The sequence below is a fragment of the Poromitra crassiceps genome (assembly GCF_964638095.1).
Source record: "Poromitra crassiceps genome assembly, chromosome: 4".
NCBI lineage: Eukaryota > Metazoa > Chordata > Actinopteri > Beryciformes > Melamphaidae > Poromitra > Poromitra crassiceps.
Window position 1 is genome coordinate 32341767 of NC_139626.1, and position 17131 is coordinate 32358897.

General features: G+C 40.9%; 1 protein-coding gene across 4 annotated transcripts in view; it reads right to left on the bottom strand.

Moving 5' to 3' along the window:
* Positions 1–8810: 8810 nt before the first annotated feature.
* LOC310776131 (voltage-gated potassium channel KCNC1-like) overlaps positions 8811–17131 on the bottom strand; it is a gene marked incomplete at both ends in the record, with an annotated part of 59672 nt that continues 51351 nt past the window's right edge. For all 4 annotated transcript variants that reach the window (XM_083636297.1, XM_083636296.1, XM_083636295.1 and 1 more), the window contains one exon: positions 8811–8965. In XM_083636297.1, the coding sequence (XP_083492423.1) occupies positions 8811–8965 (155 nt within the window). The remainder of the gene's footprint in view (positions 8966–17131) is intronic.

The following is a 17131-nucleotide window of genomic DNA, read 5'->3' on the forward strand; positions in this document are numbered from 1 at the left end:
TCGCTTCACTTGGTTTTTACTGTTTTCTACAGAATCCAGTTTTGGGGATGATGAGAAGGACTGCTCCTTTGTCTCTCATGTAGTTATACGTTTCCATAAGGAAGTGAATGACATCTAAAAGATCCCTTGAATGCATAAATTCCTCTCTCTTCAAACTGTTGATGGATTGAGTCAAGTTATTTCCCAGCCAACAAATGCTACAGTGTGTTAGCAGAGGTGCTACATTGTTCATTCGGTCCTTTTGTGAACACGAGTGGTTATTCGGAAACTTGTAAAGTTGCTCAGTTTTGTTCAGCACTGTAGACGGTACTGTAGTTGGTCATCATACAAGACGGCAAATATGTTGTTGTTGTTGTTGTTGTTGTCAAAGTGATGTCATCAAATATGTTGTTGTTGTCAAAGTGATGTCATCTGGAATGTGTTATCAGGAGTCCTTCTCTCTCCCAAAGTGTATCAGTGCAATGCTCAGTCAGGTAGGTCAGGAGGTCCCAGAGGCTGCTTTGGTAACAACGTGAAGAGCAGGCCACATCTTTTGTGTGTGTGTGCGTGTGTGTGTGTGTGTGTGTGTGTGTGTGTGTGTGTGTGTGCGTGTGTGTGTGCATGTGTGTGTGTGTTTCTCTCATGATTAACCTCTGGTCTCTCTCTTGTCACGCCAAAGATCTCCTTTAAACTGTCCAGCCGTGTCACACCTGTCGCTTGTGTGGCTCCTGCCGCAAATGAGTGATTAGCGGTAAGTGACTCTTCTTCAGAGAGAAGGCTAGAAACTTAACACTGTGAAGAGAAAAACACAAAGCCATTAATACTCACTTCACAGAGCATTTCAACTTATGTGTTGTCAAATTGAGTACGTCTAAACTTAATATTAACAGCTAGCATTTGTGTCGAGGTTGACTTATAGCAGTGTATAACCGATATAAACCAATCTTCACTGTCATTGGACAATTTCCCTTTTTTTCCCCTCCACAATTGGAATTTAGCCAATCACATGAATGTCCATGAAATGGTTTCATTCTTTCATTTCAATGTAACTAACATTATGGACAAGAGGGAAATAATAAGCATGGATTACCATTATATAATGTTAATTAATGTTAATTAATAATAAGCATGGATTACCTGCAGCTTATACCTGCACTGCTGGTTAAATAAGCATGTGAGAATGAAATGCACAAATTTGAACTGCAATGACAACTCTAGTACAACTAACTACAGTAACAGTCTACCCCCAACATACAGACAGGAAAGAAGGTACATCAAATATCATAACAAAAGAAAAGAAAAGGAAATGCAACGTTAACATTGGTGTCTGACACTTTCAGAAAGTCAAACAATCAACTGAATGAAGCAAGTAGCCAGAAACCTAACTGGCTCCATGCTCCCAACAATCAAAACAAATATAGTCTTCCTCTTCACAAGTTTTTTTTCTTTCTGATTTCCCCCCATTTTCTCCCCAATTATACATGCCTAATTTATCCCCATGCTGCCCTATTGGCTGCCCCGGTCGCTGCTCCACCCTCTGCCGATCTGGGAAGAGCCGAGACTAGCACCATGCTTCCTCCAACACATGCGCAGTAGCCAGCCGCTTCTTTTCACCCGACAGCGGGAGCTTCACCGGTAGGACGTAGCACGTGGGAGGATCACGCTATTCCCACCAGTTCCCTTCCACCCCGACCAGGCGACCGACCAGAGGAGGCGCTAGTGCAGCGACCAGGACACATACCCCCCCGATCCAGCTTCCCACCCTCAGGCACAGCTAATCGTGCCTGTATGGACGCCCGACCAAGCCGGAGGTAACACGTGGATACGAACCTGCGACCCTCGTGTTGGTAGGCAGGGAATCTACCGCTACACTACCCGGACGCCCCGTCTACATCAAGTTTTGAAGTGGAAAGTTGCTCTTGACCAAATAAAAGCATTTATCAAAGAGAAGGTGAACAATTCTTTAGTGATGTTCTTGTGTGAGTTTGTTTGTGTGCGTGCGCTTGTGTGTGTATGTGTGTGTGTGTGTGCGCGCACGTGCGCAGAGATAGTTTCATTGGGATGACATGCACAGTACAGTATATGACAGACACACAGACACACATACGTACACATACATACTGTAGGCGAATCTTTGAAGTTTGCACATCTCAAATAGGAATGATTGTACAGCAAAGCAACCAGTGGAAGTCCGCAGTTTGCCGACGCCATTTCAGGAGCATGAAACCTCCAATTAATGCCACCATACCCACAGATGCTCATTTGAGAAAATGCTTGTCAACAACAGCAGGTTTTGAATTCCTCACCTACAGTTATTGAAAACAATTCTTACACCACATGTGCCGGCATGGCATTTATGGATAGGGAGGTTAAACACTTCTGTTTGCAGTCTCACCTGCATCAACCCACAACACAAACATGATCATCACTGCTACCACTTTAGCTCTTCTCATCTGCTCTTCGTTTCATCTCCCCCTTCTTCTGTCAATTTCCATTGTGCAATAGCTTCTTCTCTGCAGAGAAAAGCGGTTTGTCAGACACCACTCATGCTTTGTTCAAGGCCAGTCGTCCATGTTTTCCTAAATTCCATTTGCCTAGTAAAGGGGAGGAGGTTGTTCTGTTGTAGCAATAATGGTTAAAGAGTAAATATGGTAAGATACATTATTTCCCATAGATGGTAGGGTTGGAGTAGAATATTCCATCTGGCTTTATTAACTCATTCAGTGCCAGCCACTTTTGGAGAACGGATGCTCCCAGTGCCAGAGTTTTCAGAGCGTTTTCAGTGATTTCTCGAGGCCCACAGAATATTGTGTGATATTACTATGTAAACACCGAACACGCACAAGAACGAGCTGGCTCTATTGTATCATCAGCAAAAAAAAGTTTATTGATACCATTTTCCGTTCTTTAGTTATGAGCCGGAGAAGATAGGTTGTTTTCAGCGTTTTCAGGCTTTTCAAATTATTAGCTGAGATAATCCGCCTTTTGTGAAATGCAGCATTTCAAGCACATTCACTGAGTCTGAAGATAATATTTTCTGATGTAGTGACGTAGTTGTTGTGTGATGCCCTGCGTGCACCACCCCCCTCCCCCCCTCCCCCCGTAAACTCCTCCCCACACTGCACACAGCCTCACGCAACCATTATATTTTCGGAGTGCTGCATTTGTGTGCTGCTGTCGGCTCTCAGCGCCACAGCAGGGAAGAGCCAACCCGGATTGCTGAATGGTTTGGCGTCAGGGGCTGCTTTCCTGGCTGCTAATCGGTTGGAGAAACTATACAGACAGACAGACAGACAGACAGGGACAGAGGGGCTCAGTTGTGAGCGCGGATTGACTCCTGTTCGGAGCCAATGTCAGCTCCCGCGACAGAGCAAATGGCTCTGGGAGCATGCATCGGGTTGTCTTTGATCCACGGCTTTTAGGCTGTTTCTCGGACCTGTCTCTAATCTGGACTGCACCGAGCAAGCACTGTCGCCACCTAATGAGTCCGTAAAATAGGTTATACACCTCCAATAGCTACTATAGTTGTACAGGAGCTGCGGAAGGCTTTGATCGACGTCCCACCGTCAAAAAACGCATTGGACGTCGAAGGACGTCCGTGGCATTCTACGTCACTATTTAATTGGACGTCGAAGGACGTCCATGGCATTCAATGAGTTAAGGAGAATAAGGGGTGTGCTTTCTGGTGTTAAATTAAAAGAATAGCCAGTACAACAGTACGCCTATTTTTCAGCATTTTTCCTCGAGTTTCAAATATACATACTACAGCATGCGCTGGGACGCGTCATCAGTGATGTTAACTGGGGTCGTGGGGTGTTTCGGGTCTGTCAACATCATACACCCTCGCCCAGTAGACCCAGCCGAGGCCCATTATGACCCCGACCCGCGTCCCAGAAGCAGCCGCTCACGGATCAGCCTTCCTACTCTGTCTGCAATGTTGCCCGCGGAAGGGTTGATCATGCTGCAATAGAGTTAGTGCTACACCTCCTTCGTCTCACCAGAACCTCCCATGGAAGAAGGCAATCCTACCATGCCGTACCATGGGCAGGGAGGATGCCTCAAGAAGGCCTGTGCGCTGCACGTCATTCGCCTGCGCCGAGCACCTCGCACTAGCCTGAAGGACCCCAGGCCGTGCCGATGTTTACGCAGATTTTCAGGAGGCTGGGAGGGGTGCTAAAACCCATCCCGTACCGGATGCCGTCTCTCCGACCGTCAACTGTACTAGGAGACACCTATTGCCGTGGGAACTGCCCGAAGCGGTTTTGAGTACTCTACATAAACTTTACAGGTGTGTAGTTGACATCAAAATGAAGAGCAACTTTGAAAATGGGTGTGATCAGAGGAAGGGGGCCAGTCCCCCCGCCCACATTAGTCCCCCCACTTTACGTCCCTGACCCACATATGGGGGGCCCAGGCGTCGCGGCTGGTGTGATCCCATCGCAAGAAGTTTAAAGCTGCATTCTGGTTGTATCATTAGTTATTATTAAACACATGTATTAATTATAATGATTTATTTATTATTAATAATAACTAATGATACAAACAGAACACAGCTTTAAACTAGAGACTCAGACATAATAACTTATTCTATCTGAGTGGATCAAACCATTTCTCAAAGCTGCACATGTGCGGGCCATGATTTTCAGGATGGCTTAACCTCGTCCATTTCTATATTTACATTTACATTCATATTCTATAAAGTACAGTGCATTTACTCTATGTAGGTTGCCCAAACAAACAAGACAGAAGCATGAACTAATTCAGAATAAAACATTTTCCCTGTAAGTTGTCATTACAGATGAAATAATAATGTTACGCTTTTGAATTCAGACACACAAATCCACCATAGGATATAGAAATGGTACAGCATAATTCATGAAAAACAACATTGTTTTTGAAAATGCACAGGCACCATACCTATTTATGCATAACCACTAAACTGGGTTCTGTCAGTCAGGTTGGTTTGGCAGTTGAATCTTTTCACCTTGTTAGAATCAGCTGCCATGATGCTTCTTGTCCCACACTGACACAAAGTATACGTAGAAACATGCATTTCATATGATTTTTAATGTATTCACATGTGTAGATACAGATATGTACATATTCAATTATAACCACTGACCTATCAAGCATTGCTTTGAAGGTGTAGCTAGTTAAATCTAGCTAGTTTGCATGAACTCCTAAATTGACATCAGAGCCTACAGGGGGGCCTCATAGAGGCACTTTTAACATCTGCTTGTTTTGTTTATTTAAACAATGTTTATTTCAAAGTGTCCGAGGTGATTTCCACTGGCCACAACATGATATGACTTTTCAGTCCCAAATTAAACCAAGTTTAGACATTCCTCTGATCCCTTTTGATACATTACATTGCTATTATGAACAAATACAGTACTTTTATGGTCACAAATGTTCAAACTAAAGTGGTGATGTGTGAGATTATGTGATATAAGCATTGTCAATTATATAACCCATTTACAATTGATTGTAACATTTAAGAAAAGCATTCCATTGCAGATAAATGGATGGACGTTTTCTTTGAATTTACATAAAATATACATTCCAAATAAAGTGTCAAACCAGTAGCATTCAGATGATCTACACACTTAACATCATACAGAATGCATGTGCGTTCAAAAGGTTTAATGCACTGACAGAAGTGATGCTAGCAAAAATGCTAACGTCGCAGGCAAACATATTAATGTGTTTGCCCTATACAGCACAATATGTTGTGCTACAGTTTTTTGAAGCAAAACATACTGTATCTCATTACTATACACTGTAGTTGATCCATTTAAATTGTCAACATGCTGTTTGAGAGGTTTTGAACCCTGCCAAGAATAGAATTCTGTGGGAAAACACTTTTTTTGGCCTGAAAATGATCAAATGTAAAGATATTGAGTATCGGTGTAAAATATCAGCAACCTCAGCCGCTAAATATCGGCACTATCCTTCACAAACCCATATCAAGCGAAGCCTACCAAGCATTACTTCTTGCAGTGTAAGCATAATTATGATCCATCCAAAAGAGATACTCAACTATAAGTTTTTACAAACTTCTCGCATTTCTGTCAACAACAGATTCAAGCAAACATTCAAGTCTTGTCATAGCTTTCATCTTAAAGTCGAACTGAACCCGTTCGTCACGTGCATATGAGTCCGTTTCAGACTGAAAACATAGACATAGAACATTTTCTACTTCATTTGGAAGAGAAAATTATCCTGAAATGAAGATTTGATTGACAGCTGCATGTCGTGATATGATTGGTTGAAATGGGGTAGAAATTTGATAGTACTAGGTGACGTCAGCAAACTGTACATTACTGTTATCAATGAAATCTTGAAAAATGAACTTTTGATGTGAAAAAGTGTGAAAAACTAAAGAAATTAGATTGTTGTGATTTTTTTGCATACATTATTAAATAGGTGCACTGCATACCCAGGTATTTGAACTAAAAGAAAAGAAAAGTAATTTTTGGGTTCAGCTCGACTTTAAATCATAATACTGCATATCTAAATTCAAGAGGTTTAGGGGTCTGGAAGACAAAATGAAACACTGATTGTAGAAATATATAGAGCTACATTAAGGACAGTGGAAGTTGATATGTCATGTCTGTCCATGAAGACGTTATCCAATACGCTTCGTTTACACCTGCAAATGATGGTTTCTTAGTTCTAAAGCACTTACAGATTTTCATGATTTGAGAAGTTATTTAGAAGTTATTTAACATGTCTGTTAAATAACTTAATGACAGTGAAATAGAACATTAAATCGTTTTTTTCTTCAGACACTCAGTGGTACAATGAAATACACATTACCAATACAAGAATTGAAGTAAATATAAAACCATTTACAAAAACAAATGATCATAAAACAAAAAAATGGCAGCTACAACATCAAAAAGTCTATAGGACCAGTAAGACAAGACCGACTTGAATCAAAACAAGACAAATGGCTCATGTCATTGTAATACTGTCAATACATTTAGATCATGAACATCTAAATCAAAGGTAAGTAGACTGCCTAATAAGTCTGTGCATTTTCAAGATTAAAAATAGATCTGCATATTTATATATGTATGTGCACAGCATGTTTCCAGCATTAATGTAATATTGCATGTACAGTATATTGCATATGTGAATATGTGTAATTGATTTATAACGTTTTTTGCTTCATCTTTTGACAGAATCATCTGTTTTCATATGAGGATGGCAATCTGAGGGAAGACCTCAATGGACGTTTTTAGAAACAATAAAAAAGCTATAAATTGCTTAAAGGAGATAAGAAAATGATATGTGTTTATTCTGATTTGTTGACTGACATGTTTGTTTATATCATATTGTCATACTCCTACTATTTACGATTATTGTTTGTGTGTGTGTGTGTGTGTGTGTGTGTGTGTGTGTGTGTGTGTGCGCACACATGCGCGCGCGCGCGCGAGCGTGTGTGTTTGTTAACTAGTTAACTGCATTTAAATTAAAGGGCAAAAAAATTATGGAAAAAGGAAAAAAGGAAACAAAACGTGTAAAAGGAGTAAAACAGATATTTAGAAAAACTAAACATCCTTTGTTAGAAATATTTTTGATGATGGCTTAGCTATGCGTTGGACTCACATGTTCACTTTTTGATAATGGTAACGTTTGATCTATATGTGTCGTAATATGAACTGTGTCTTATGTAGAATGCACACATGCAAGCTATGTTTTTTTTTAAATATGTTAGTAAAGTAACATTAACTGTTAGTAAAGTGCTTGTATTTGTGATAGCTATAGTCTATAATTAAATCTGTATTCATCCATATATAATTTGATCAGTACTTGTACTTGTAAGAAACTGTGTCAATTATTGTGTTAAATCTTCAAGTGGCTATCGGAGTATCTAACATTTCCATTCTCTCAAATCACCATACCATCTTTCATCTCCACCGTTGGCCTCGTTAGCCTTTGCCTCTACACTGTGAGGTAACATTTGGACAATGCACATAACATGTGATCATATGGTTATGCCACGGGATGCTTAACAACTGAGATAGCTCTTATGCTACAGTACTTGTAGGTTTGTATGCTTTTGTGTTCATCTTTTTCACATCGCCTCGCCGTGTTGCCGTAAACTGCCAACACAAAGTGTCCAACGACGTCACACCGAAAGCTCTACCAAATGAAGCGCTGAATGCATGTTAGTTCTTAATACTGAGACTTCTACGCTCTGTTCTTTTTCCTAAGAGCTTGAGAAGAATACCAAAATGGTGTCTACACTGTACATACATTAATATTCACATGTGACGAATAAAGTAGAAACCTATTCAACATCAATCTAATCTATCATTTTCTTTCTTTCTTTGGCTAAATTAATGTAGGTATCTTCTTGTTTCATGGTCCTATCTCTGGGCAGTATTGTGAACTCAGTTTTGTTTGGTCCAAAAAGCACAAAAAACGGATATCCATCTACACACTTCGTTCTAAGTATTAAAACCTAACTGTGCACATGTTTTTATAACGTATTTTTTTCTTTCAGCTTTAATAATATGCTATTTCATTTACTAACCAATGCATTTTTTTTATACACATTTCTTATAGTAATTCAAAATAGCAATGTATCTTTAAAGCTAAAATGTGTAATTGACCCCATCAGCTAACCTGACGCATGCATCTTAAACCATTGGATTCACAAGACAAGAGGTCATTCTCTCTACATTCAAGATCTTTTTATGTTATTGCTATTGTTTTTGCGCTGTGTACAGTGTGTCCACTCCTACTGGAGGCATCAATGCATTCTGTCCATAGATAATCCCTTGCATCTTTTGTCATCCAATCAGTGAGCTTCCTTTCCGCTACAAAATGGAGGGGATGGGGGAGCGGCAGCGATGCAGCGGTCCTGGGGCCTCATAGGTTTCAAAGGGAGCGCTCGTGATAGGAGCGAGGCGCAGTGACGACCCAGTCATTCCCGATATGTTATTTAGACTGCGAGATTTCTCGTAGCCAGTTGCTTTAAGTAGAGAGTGGTGACCGTTGCCAGATTTTGTATTTTATTGTATTAGGATATTGTTGTATATATATCGTGTCCAAATGAAAAGGAAATCATAAGTTGAAATGTTTGTACATGTCATGAAAAAAATTCCCATATTGAGGTAGATTGAGTGTTACGTGACGGTTACAGAGCATTGAAACATGAACATGTGGTTTTAGGATGTTAGCAGATGAAATCAAGAGGAAAAGGAGCACATAAGTGAAAAGAATAAATTGAGGATAAAAGATTGTAAATGTTACAAAATCATTCAATGTTAAAGACATATAAAGGACAGACGAGGACAGACACAGAGACAAGACAAGACAAGACAGGACAAAACAAGAAAATGCGAGTTATGATTTATGTCATTCTTTTTTCTTTTTTCAAAACAGAAAAGCCAAAGGTTCTTAGATATTCAGGACTTTAACACCTACAATAGGCCAGTTGAATAAAGCACCCAACATTTAGTCACGTGAAAACTCATGTAAAGAAACTCTATGTTCAGGTGTTTTAGACAACTACACGGCCCAAAGCAAACAGTTTTAGACAAACACACAGCAGCAATGCTGAGAGACATCACTGACATGAGTGTTGACCAAATGAAGTTTTGAGCTGAATGAGCCTAAATGAATACGACTGAGAAAATTGTGCATTGTGCTTTATCGTCTCCATTTTTCTTAATGAAAGAAATTGGGTGCTTCTGCTTTAGGTTCCTGACAACTTCACATGGCCAACACAAAAATGGCCTCCCTGCCACATTCAAAATCACCTCATGTCCCCGGTGGTCACATCCTGTAATGGAGATCAGTTCACATTTCGTGTACAGTGGGAAACGACACACGCTAAGACTGATTTACTGACGAAAATTCAGTTATGCCGGTGACCCTGCACTGTGCCGGTGACCCTGCACTGTGCCTGTGACACTGCACTGGGCCTGTGACCCTGCACTGTGCCTGTGACACTGCACTGTGCCTGTGACACTGCACTGTGCCTGTGACACTGCACTGGGCCAGTGGAGGATGTACACGCTAACCAATTGTGTGTAAGAAAACACATCAGCCTTGGTGTGCTGTCCTTTCCCTCTGTATTTCTGGTGCGTGACACAGGGGCAAAGCATGCAGACGCTGAACGCTCCCCCCTGCAAGGAGCAGCCAGAGAGAAGAGAGTGCTCACAAAGTGGTGTTGGATAAAGTGAAGTGGAAAGCACCATTGGTAGGTAGTAGATGGCTGCCCTAACAATGGCTAACTGACCAATAATGGGTGGAGTTGTATGTTTTTTTGTTAGAAATGTACTATTAGCCGAAATGCCATTTTATAAATTATAGTCAAGCAGTAATGCCATTGCTAACGGAGCTTGTGGCACAAAATGACCAAGTCATATTTACTGCATGTGTTTATGCCAAACTCCAACCATCATGAGGCCGACACCCACAAACAGACAACAAAGAACAACACCCATTGGTACAGTACGATGCCATTTGTGCCTTCCTGCAGAAATGGAAAAATAAGAAATTTACTGTGGGAACATTGTGGTGCACAATGGCCGACTCAAGCATCACTCGAGTCGAGCAGAAATAAAAATTCCTCTTTTTTTTATTCTGAATAGCTCAGGCACATTAGTCAGAAGGCAACGCAGTAAAATATTGATGATGCACCGGGTTTCTTAGACGCCGCACGTCACACAAACATTTCTAAAGCGCCGTCTGGCCAATCTGAGTCGCTGCTCCTGGCTTAAGTTCAGTTTCAGAAGCACTTAGTCCAAACCTCCCTTTTAGGCAAACCTGACGACTCCTATGTTGTATCTATACAATGTAAACCATGTCAAGAGATTGAATGAAGCCGTTTGTGAGGTTTCCTGTATCATATCAGTGTCTGTTTCCTGTATCATATCAGTGTCTGTTTCCTGTATCGTATCAGTGTCTAGGGGCAGGAAGTGGGAAAAGATGAGGAAATAATGTAATCCCTTCTATATAGTGTACTAAAGCAATGCTCAGTAGATATAGCCTAAATATCTGGCTCAAAAAAGGCAATGTGTAATATACTGAAGTTGTTGCATCCAATAGATTTAGTGCTGGAGATTTGATGAGGTGAAGAAGTAGCTTCATGTTATACATCTGCTGTTCAAATAAGTTACAATTATTTGACATGGATTGCAGGAGTTTATTCAATAATTCCTGCATAAATATGCAAAATGCAATACATTCTGAAGGAGAATACTACACGCCTAAATTTGAATAATAATGCCGTTTATTCCCAAGTTCCCAAATTCAACTTTTTTTTAAGTGCAAAAATGTAGATCTTTAGACTTCAGATAGGACCAAAATAATTCAGCACTTAGTTGTTTTCTAAACTGTTATGCTAATGTCCCTACAGCTCATTTGAGGGGGTTTACTGTAGGCCTAAAGGTGCGTTCACACCGAGATATTTATTTTTCGCTCTGTCGCTCAAGTCAACCCTTTGGAATCGCTCTGTCGCTCTGTTTAAATCGCTCATCAACAGGCACACGAAATGACGGACATGTGGGGGATGTGAGGTCTCCAGACCATAGTTCAAGCAGAAGGCCACTCACGCGTAATCCGATCTCAACGTGGTCAAAAATCCTAGTATGACGTCTGCTATGACGTCAAACATGACGTCAGTTAATCCTCATATATATAGCAAGGGTTCTACGTCACCTCTCTCTCTCTGGCCGATCATAGCAGCAGCAGCCCACGGCAGTCCATCTCCCTTGAAGCCGGCCTCCGAAGCGTTGTTTTGCCCCACCCACCTCCCCAGTCCACCACCAACGAGTCTTGACTCCTGATCCCCCACGGGGGGGGGATCTCCTAGCCCATGCAGGCGCCCTCCTCTGCCTCAAGAGCAGCGCCACTGGCCAATGGAGTCAAGCGCGCCCTCCTCTGCCTCAAGAGCAGCGCCACTGGCCAATGGAGTCAAGCGCCAAAGCATTTGCCATGCACGCCGATTGCTAAATAAAGTTTGTCTAATCCTACCAACTGGCCTCTCCTGATTGAAATAACGTTACGCAATGTCATGATATTTGTCCACTACGAGCCACCGTCATTGTTTACAAGATAAAGCCTATCAGCGTGCTCCTAATGCGAGCTCCATACCAGGGCCCCGTTCCAATACCCATACTTCCATACTATTTAGTAGGCAAAAAAAGAATTAGTATGTCCCAATACATAGTATGTCAGATGCAGTATGCCAAGAGTACCAGGAGGTTGTACTACATCAGCTCCTATTTCGGAGTATGCATCGATGCATGCTGCGTCAGCCAATCTTCCCCACAATCCTTTGCGCAGCAGGAAGTTACATCTTCTTCTTCTTCTTCTAATGTTTTATGGCGGTTGGCAAACAACTTTTTGTGCATTACCGCCTCCTACTGGAGTTACGTCGCACTGACTGAGCTGCGTGTTCATGAATGAGATAATTAACTTTAAGAAAGCCTTGAAATATGTTAAAACCAAACAAGCATGGAGTGTGTACCAAAACATGCATATCTTGATTCCTGTTTAGAACTCTGACTTAATGTTTTTGCTTTATTTATTTTATTTTGTTTATTTGATTGTCTGTTCCAATTTTGTAAATGTTTAGTCTGAATTTTTTGTATAATGTACTGTTTGTTACTGCCAGACTTTGTTTATTGAGAGAAAAAAAAAAAAAAAAAAAAAAAAACTCAAATGTGGCGCTGCGGACGTCGGCGGAAGTGAGCAAGAGGTCGGAGTTCAGGAAGCTCACGTGACGACAGATGTAGTGTGTCCCAATAGTATGCATTTTGCATGCATGCTGCACACTACAATGCATACTTTGTGAGGGCAGCGGCAGTATATACTACAAGAAAGAAGTACAAGTATGGGTATTGGAACGCAGCCCGGTAGTACAGACTTCACTTCATGTCAGCTGTCAGCCTGTCAATGCGGTTTGTTGCCACACAATAAACCAGCGGTTTGTTCCAAGCCAGTGTGATCCTTGACTCACTCTCACACGGCAGCCAATCAGCATTGAGCGGCGAGCGACTGATGCCAGCGTATTTTCGCTCGAGTTGGGATATTTCATCTCGAGCGACGAGCATATTTTCTCCCTATCGCTCTGTCTCTGCCGCTCGGACGCCCAGCGATTTTTCTCCCAGGCGAATATACACTCAATCGCTCGTTTGCATTGACTTTGTATGTAAACTCAACGCCAGCGAAAAACTTTAATAGGTCGGTGTGAACGCACCTTTAGTGAGCTGATGAAAAGTGACAAATTGTGTGAGATTAAAGTTAGTAATGATATTTGCCAACTTAAAGTCCTTTTCGCTGCTGAGGCTACTTTTACTTATGTGGTACCTTTGATTACCTTGGATTTGAAGTACGCATCAAACGTGGGAGTTCACAAAAATAGCGTTGGGCTACCCCGTCCATCAAACTACAGCAAAAGCTTTTGATACTAGCCAGGAATTCTTTTGGATCTGCTTCAGTGCTAGGCTGACATTAGCATGCAGACATTAGCATGCTAATGTCTGCCTACATTAGCTAGGCAGATATTAGCATGCAGAAATGGAGAGAGGAGGAAAGAAAGAGCGAAAGAACACCCATACGCACTGCTCACGTGGAAAAATATCTTCTAAAAGCACTATGTTTCAAACTGAACTAAAGTGTAAAAGCACGAAGATGATAACGCTTACAGTATTGAACTCTAGCTTGCGTGCAGGGCATGTCACTTTGGGTAAACGTCCTTTATTTGACACTTTGCAATATAATCTGGGAGCAGCTATTTGTAACACTTGTCAGGTGGAATATGAGAAAGATATGGATGGCACACAGAGAGAGTTTGTCCTGTCTATTGATTAGACTAGAGCAAAGGTCAAACTGATGATGTAATATAGATCAGGCAGTAACATGGTGATTTACCAAAAGCTGAGTCATACATTCATCCGGGTATAGGGCTATTGGTCAAATTCAAGGTATTTCTTAATCGAGTTGGCAGCAAACAACAATAATAATAGAGAGCCAAAGTGAACGTCGCTTCCTGCTTCAGCATGGTACCAGAGATTTTCATCCGCCATTTATTTTCCCATAGACATTTCCTAGAATGCTTATAAAAAATAGTTTTAAATATAGCGATTCAGCTATATTTAGAAGCGGGAGAGACCATAAAACATTTCACACGGACCAAAACTTAAAAAAACAACATCGAAAACCTTTAAAAAAAGGAAAACATCTTTAAATCCGCAATTGTTTTAGGTTTTGGTCCGAGTGAAATGTTATGTGGTCTCTCCCGTTTCTAAACATAGCTGAACCGTTTGGTTTGAACAAGTAAAACCACTTTTATAAGCATTTTACGAAATGTCTAATGGGAAAATAAATGGCGGATGAAAATCTCTGGTACCATAGTGAAGCAGGAAGTGACGTTCACCTTGGCTCTCTATACTAATTGAGTTAATTTGGTCGGTCAGTGCCTACTACCTGCTTCTTCTGCACAGTGAGTGAGTCTATTATCTACTGTGTGCCGTGGGATTATCCACCAGGGGGAAACGGCGAGTCTTTCTGTCACCGTACTCACACTTAATTGACACTATGGAGAGAGCATGTACCTACCGACAGTCAGACTTTAGTTACACTTTACACTTGCAGTGGCGGCCTGGGAATGGGATGGAGAATGAGTGTTAATCACAGAGGGAGAGGGTTACAGTATGGTGGAGGGATGGGAGGGAGAGTGGGACACAGAGGAACGGAGCGAGTAATGTGCAAATATCGCCCACCAGATTGTTTACCAAGAAAATAGACATTCCGGAATTTCATAAGTGTGATCGAAATATTGGACAGAATTTGACAGAATTTGAATAGTGCGGGTATTGTGGCATACATGGAGAAGGCTACGAACTACCTGACCTCCTCTGTTGCTCTGACCATTTTGGGGAGCATAAATCCTTTAAATTCATGTGGTTGTTTATGTGCTTTGTGGTTGTTTGTGTGCTTTATAGCGTCATAAAAAGGCTTCAACACAACAATTGCGGACTCTGGTAAGATGCTATTCTTGAGTCCAGAAGGCATGTCCTCATACTGTATCATATTCTTACATGAGATCAATTGCTTTTCAATGATGGTGCGAGCTCATCTTACTCATAATTAGATGTATCGATCTCTTCTCGACCATAACAGAAGCTGCAATCTGCTCAGTACATATCTGGGATGTCTTTTGGGGAAACTACACAACATGCTATTCTTCTGTGTCTTCTTGTTATCTAGGTCATGCACAGTAGTACATGTATACGAGTCAGCTATCATCATTTCAGTCAAAAACATTCAATATTTCATATTATAGATAATGTATTTTTTTTTTTAATTAAAAACCAAGGTAAAAATCTGGCAGGCTTAAATATTTGCACAGTGTTGTGATGGAGCTACATGGTGACAAACACAGTGGTACTGTTACACAAGTTAGATCATGCAGGAAAATGTAGAAAATACAATTTTACAATATGGAGAAAGATCACAGACTACAGGGAGTACAGTACAATGAGATACGAGATGACACTGACAAGTGTTACCGCATAAAACATAGTTTCAAACTAACTGTACCAGAAAGGGTCTAACAAGGTCAAATTTGAGTCCATTTCTTTCAGTTAGCCTCTGGTACTGTGCCTGTCATCTTTCTACTAAACATAATTATCTACATTAGTACAAAAAGAATAGATAGGCAGTGCCATTAAGTAAATGCTCTACTATCAATGAATGATTTGACTGAAAAGCTATCCTAACCTAAACACGAATCATACATCTGATTAGAAAATAAACATAAAAAAAAGATGACATGGGGGTTGAGAGCAAATGTGCACTAATGAGCTATCAGGATTTTATTTATATGCGTCTTTTTGTCTAAGTTATTTGTTCAAATTTAAAATGATATAAAATTGCAATGCATCAATTCTGTTGGTTTAAGAGTGGTGGGGGTGGACTGAATTTGGTCATGGACAAGAGGCTTTCTGATGATTTTGTTTATGATTCCAATTCCTCGCAGACGGATATTAAGTGATGAAGGCAAACAGAGATACACAGGGGAACTCAAAATGACAGAAGGAGAAACCATACATCTGCACACAACTCAAAGACAATAACACACGACAGTACCAAGACACCAGGAAAACAAAAGACACTTAAGTTGAAATACATTCACTCAGTCCTACTACCCAGATTGAAAAGATACACAATTCACGCAAACATGAACAACACAAACATAAACAACACCACGGTGAGAGTGCACAGGACTTAAACAAACAAACAAACAAAAACAGACCAAAAATATATATACGATAGGTACCATGTCAGAAATAATGGGACAGAAATTAACAAAAAAGTCCCAAGTAATAATAATAAAAAAAGATAAGCACTCATACAGTACACAGGTATAGTGTGAGGAAGTCAGAAGAGTGAGAAAGGAAAAGAAAGAAAGAAAGAAAGAAAGAAAGAAAGAAAGAAAGAAAGAAAGAAAGAAAGAAAGAAAGAAAGAAAGAAAGAAAGAAAGAAAGAAAGACTACTGAGGAATGTCTGGAGGAGAGATTTGGAGTGGGCAATCATAGGGCCGAATGACTGTTTGACCTCACTGAGCCATGCATATTGCATGTATGTCCGTAGGTCAAATGGCCACAAATCACAGAGAAGCTAACAAAAACCAGTTGGCAAAGACTTCTTATGCACGTGACTTTCTACCAAGGAAACCACGACTGAAGCGCACAAGAACCAGTGTGAGAGAGCAGGAGAATCCCTCTTTAGAAACAAGGAGAACTTGTTGGAGCTGGTTTTGGACCAGCCTGCAGTGCTTCTGTCGCTCCTCTCCCTGATGCATGCCTGCCCCTAAATCACACGCCACCGATTGTCATTCATGTCAGATTGAGTTGCCATGTTGCTCTATTTTGCTCTATTTAGTGTAATATAGACGCGTACACATAACGACACTGTCAAATGTTAGAGAATCAGGTTCCAGAGAGGGAGGGAGAGACAGATCCAATGTCTTTGGTATTTACTGTAAGCATTAAATACAATCCCTCTGTTCAACGCACACAACTCAACAGTTTGAAGTATAGAACAAGGACCAGTGCAGATTCCCAAACCAGAATATAGGAGTTACAGTGTATAGTCTCAAAACACCCTGAGTAAGTCTCTC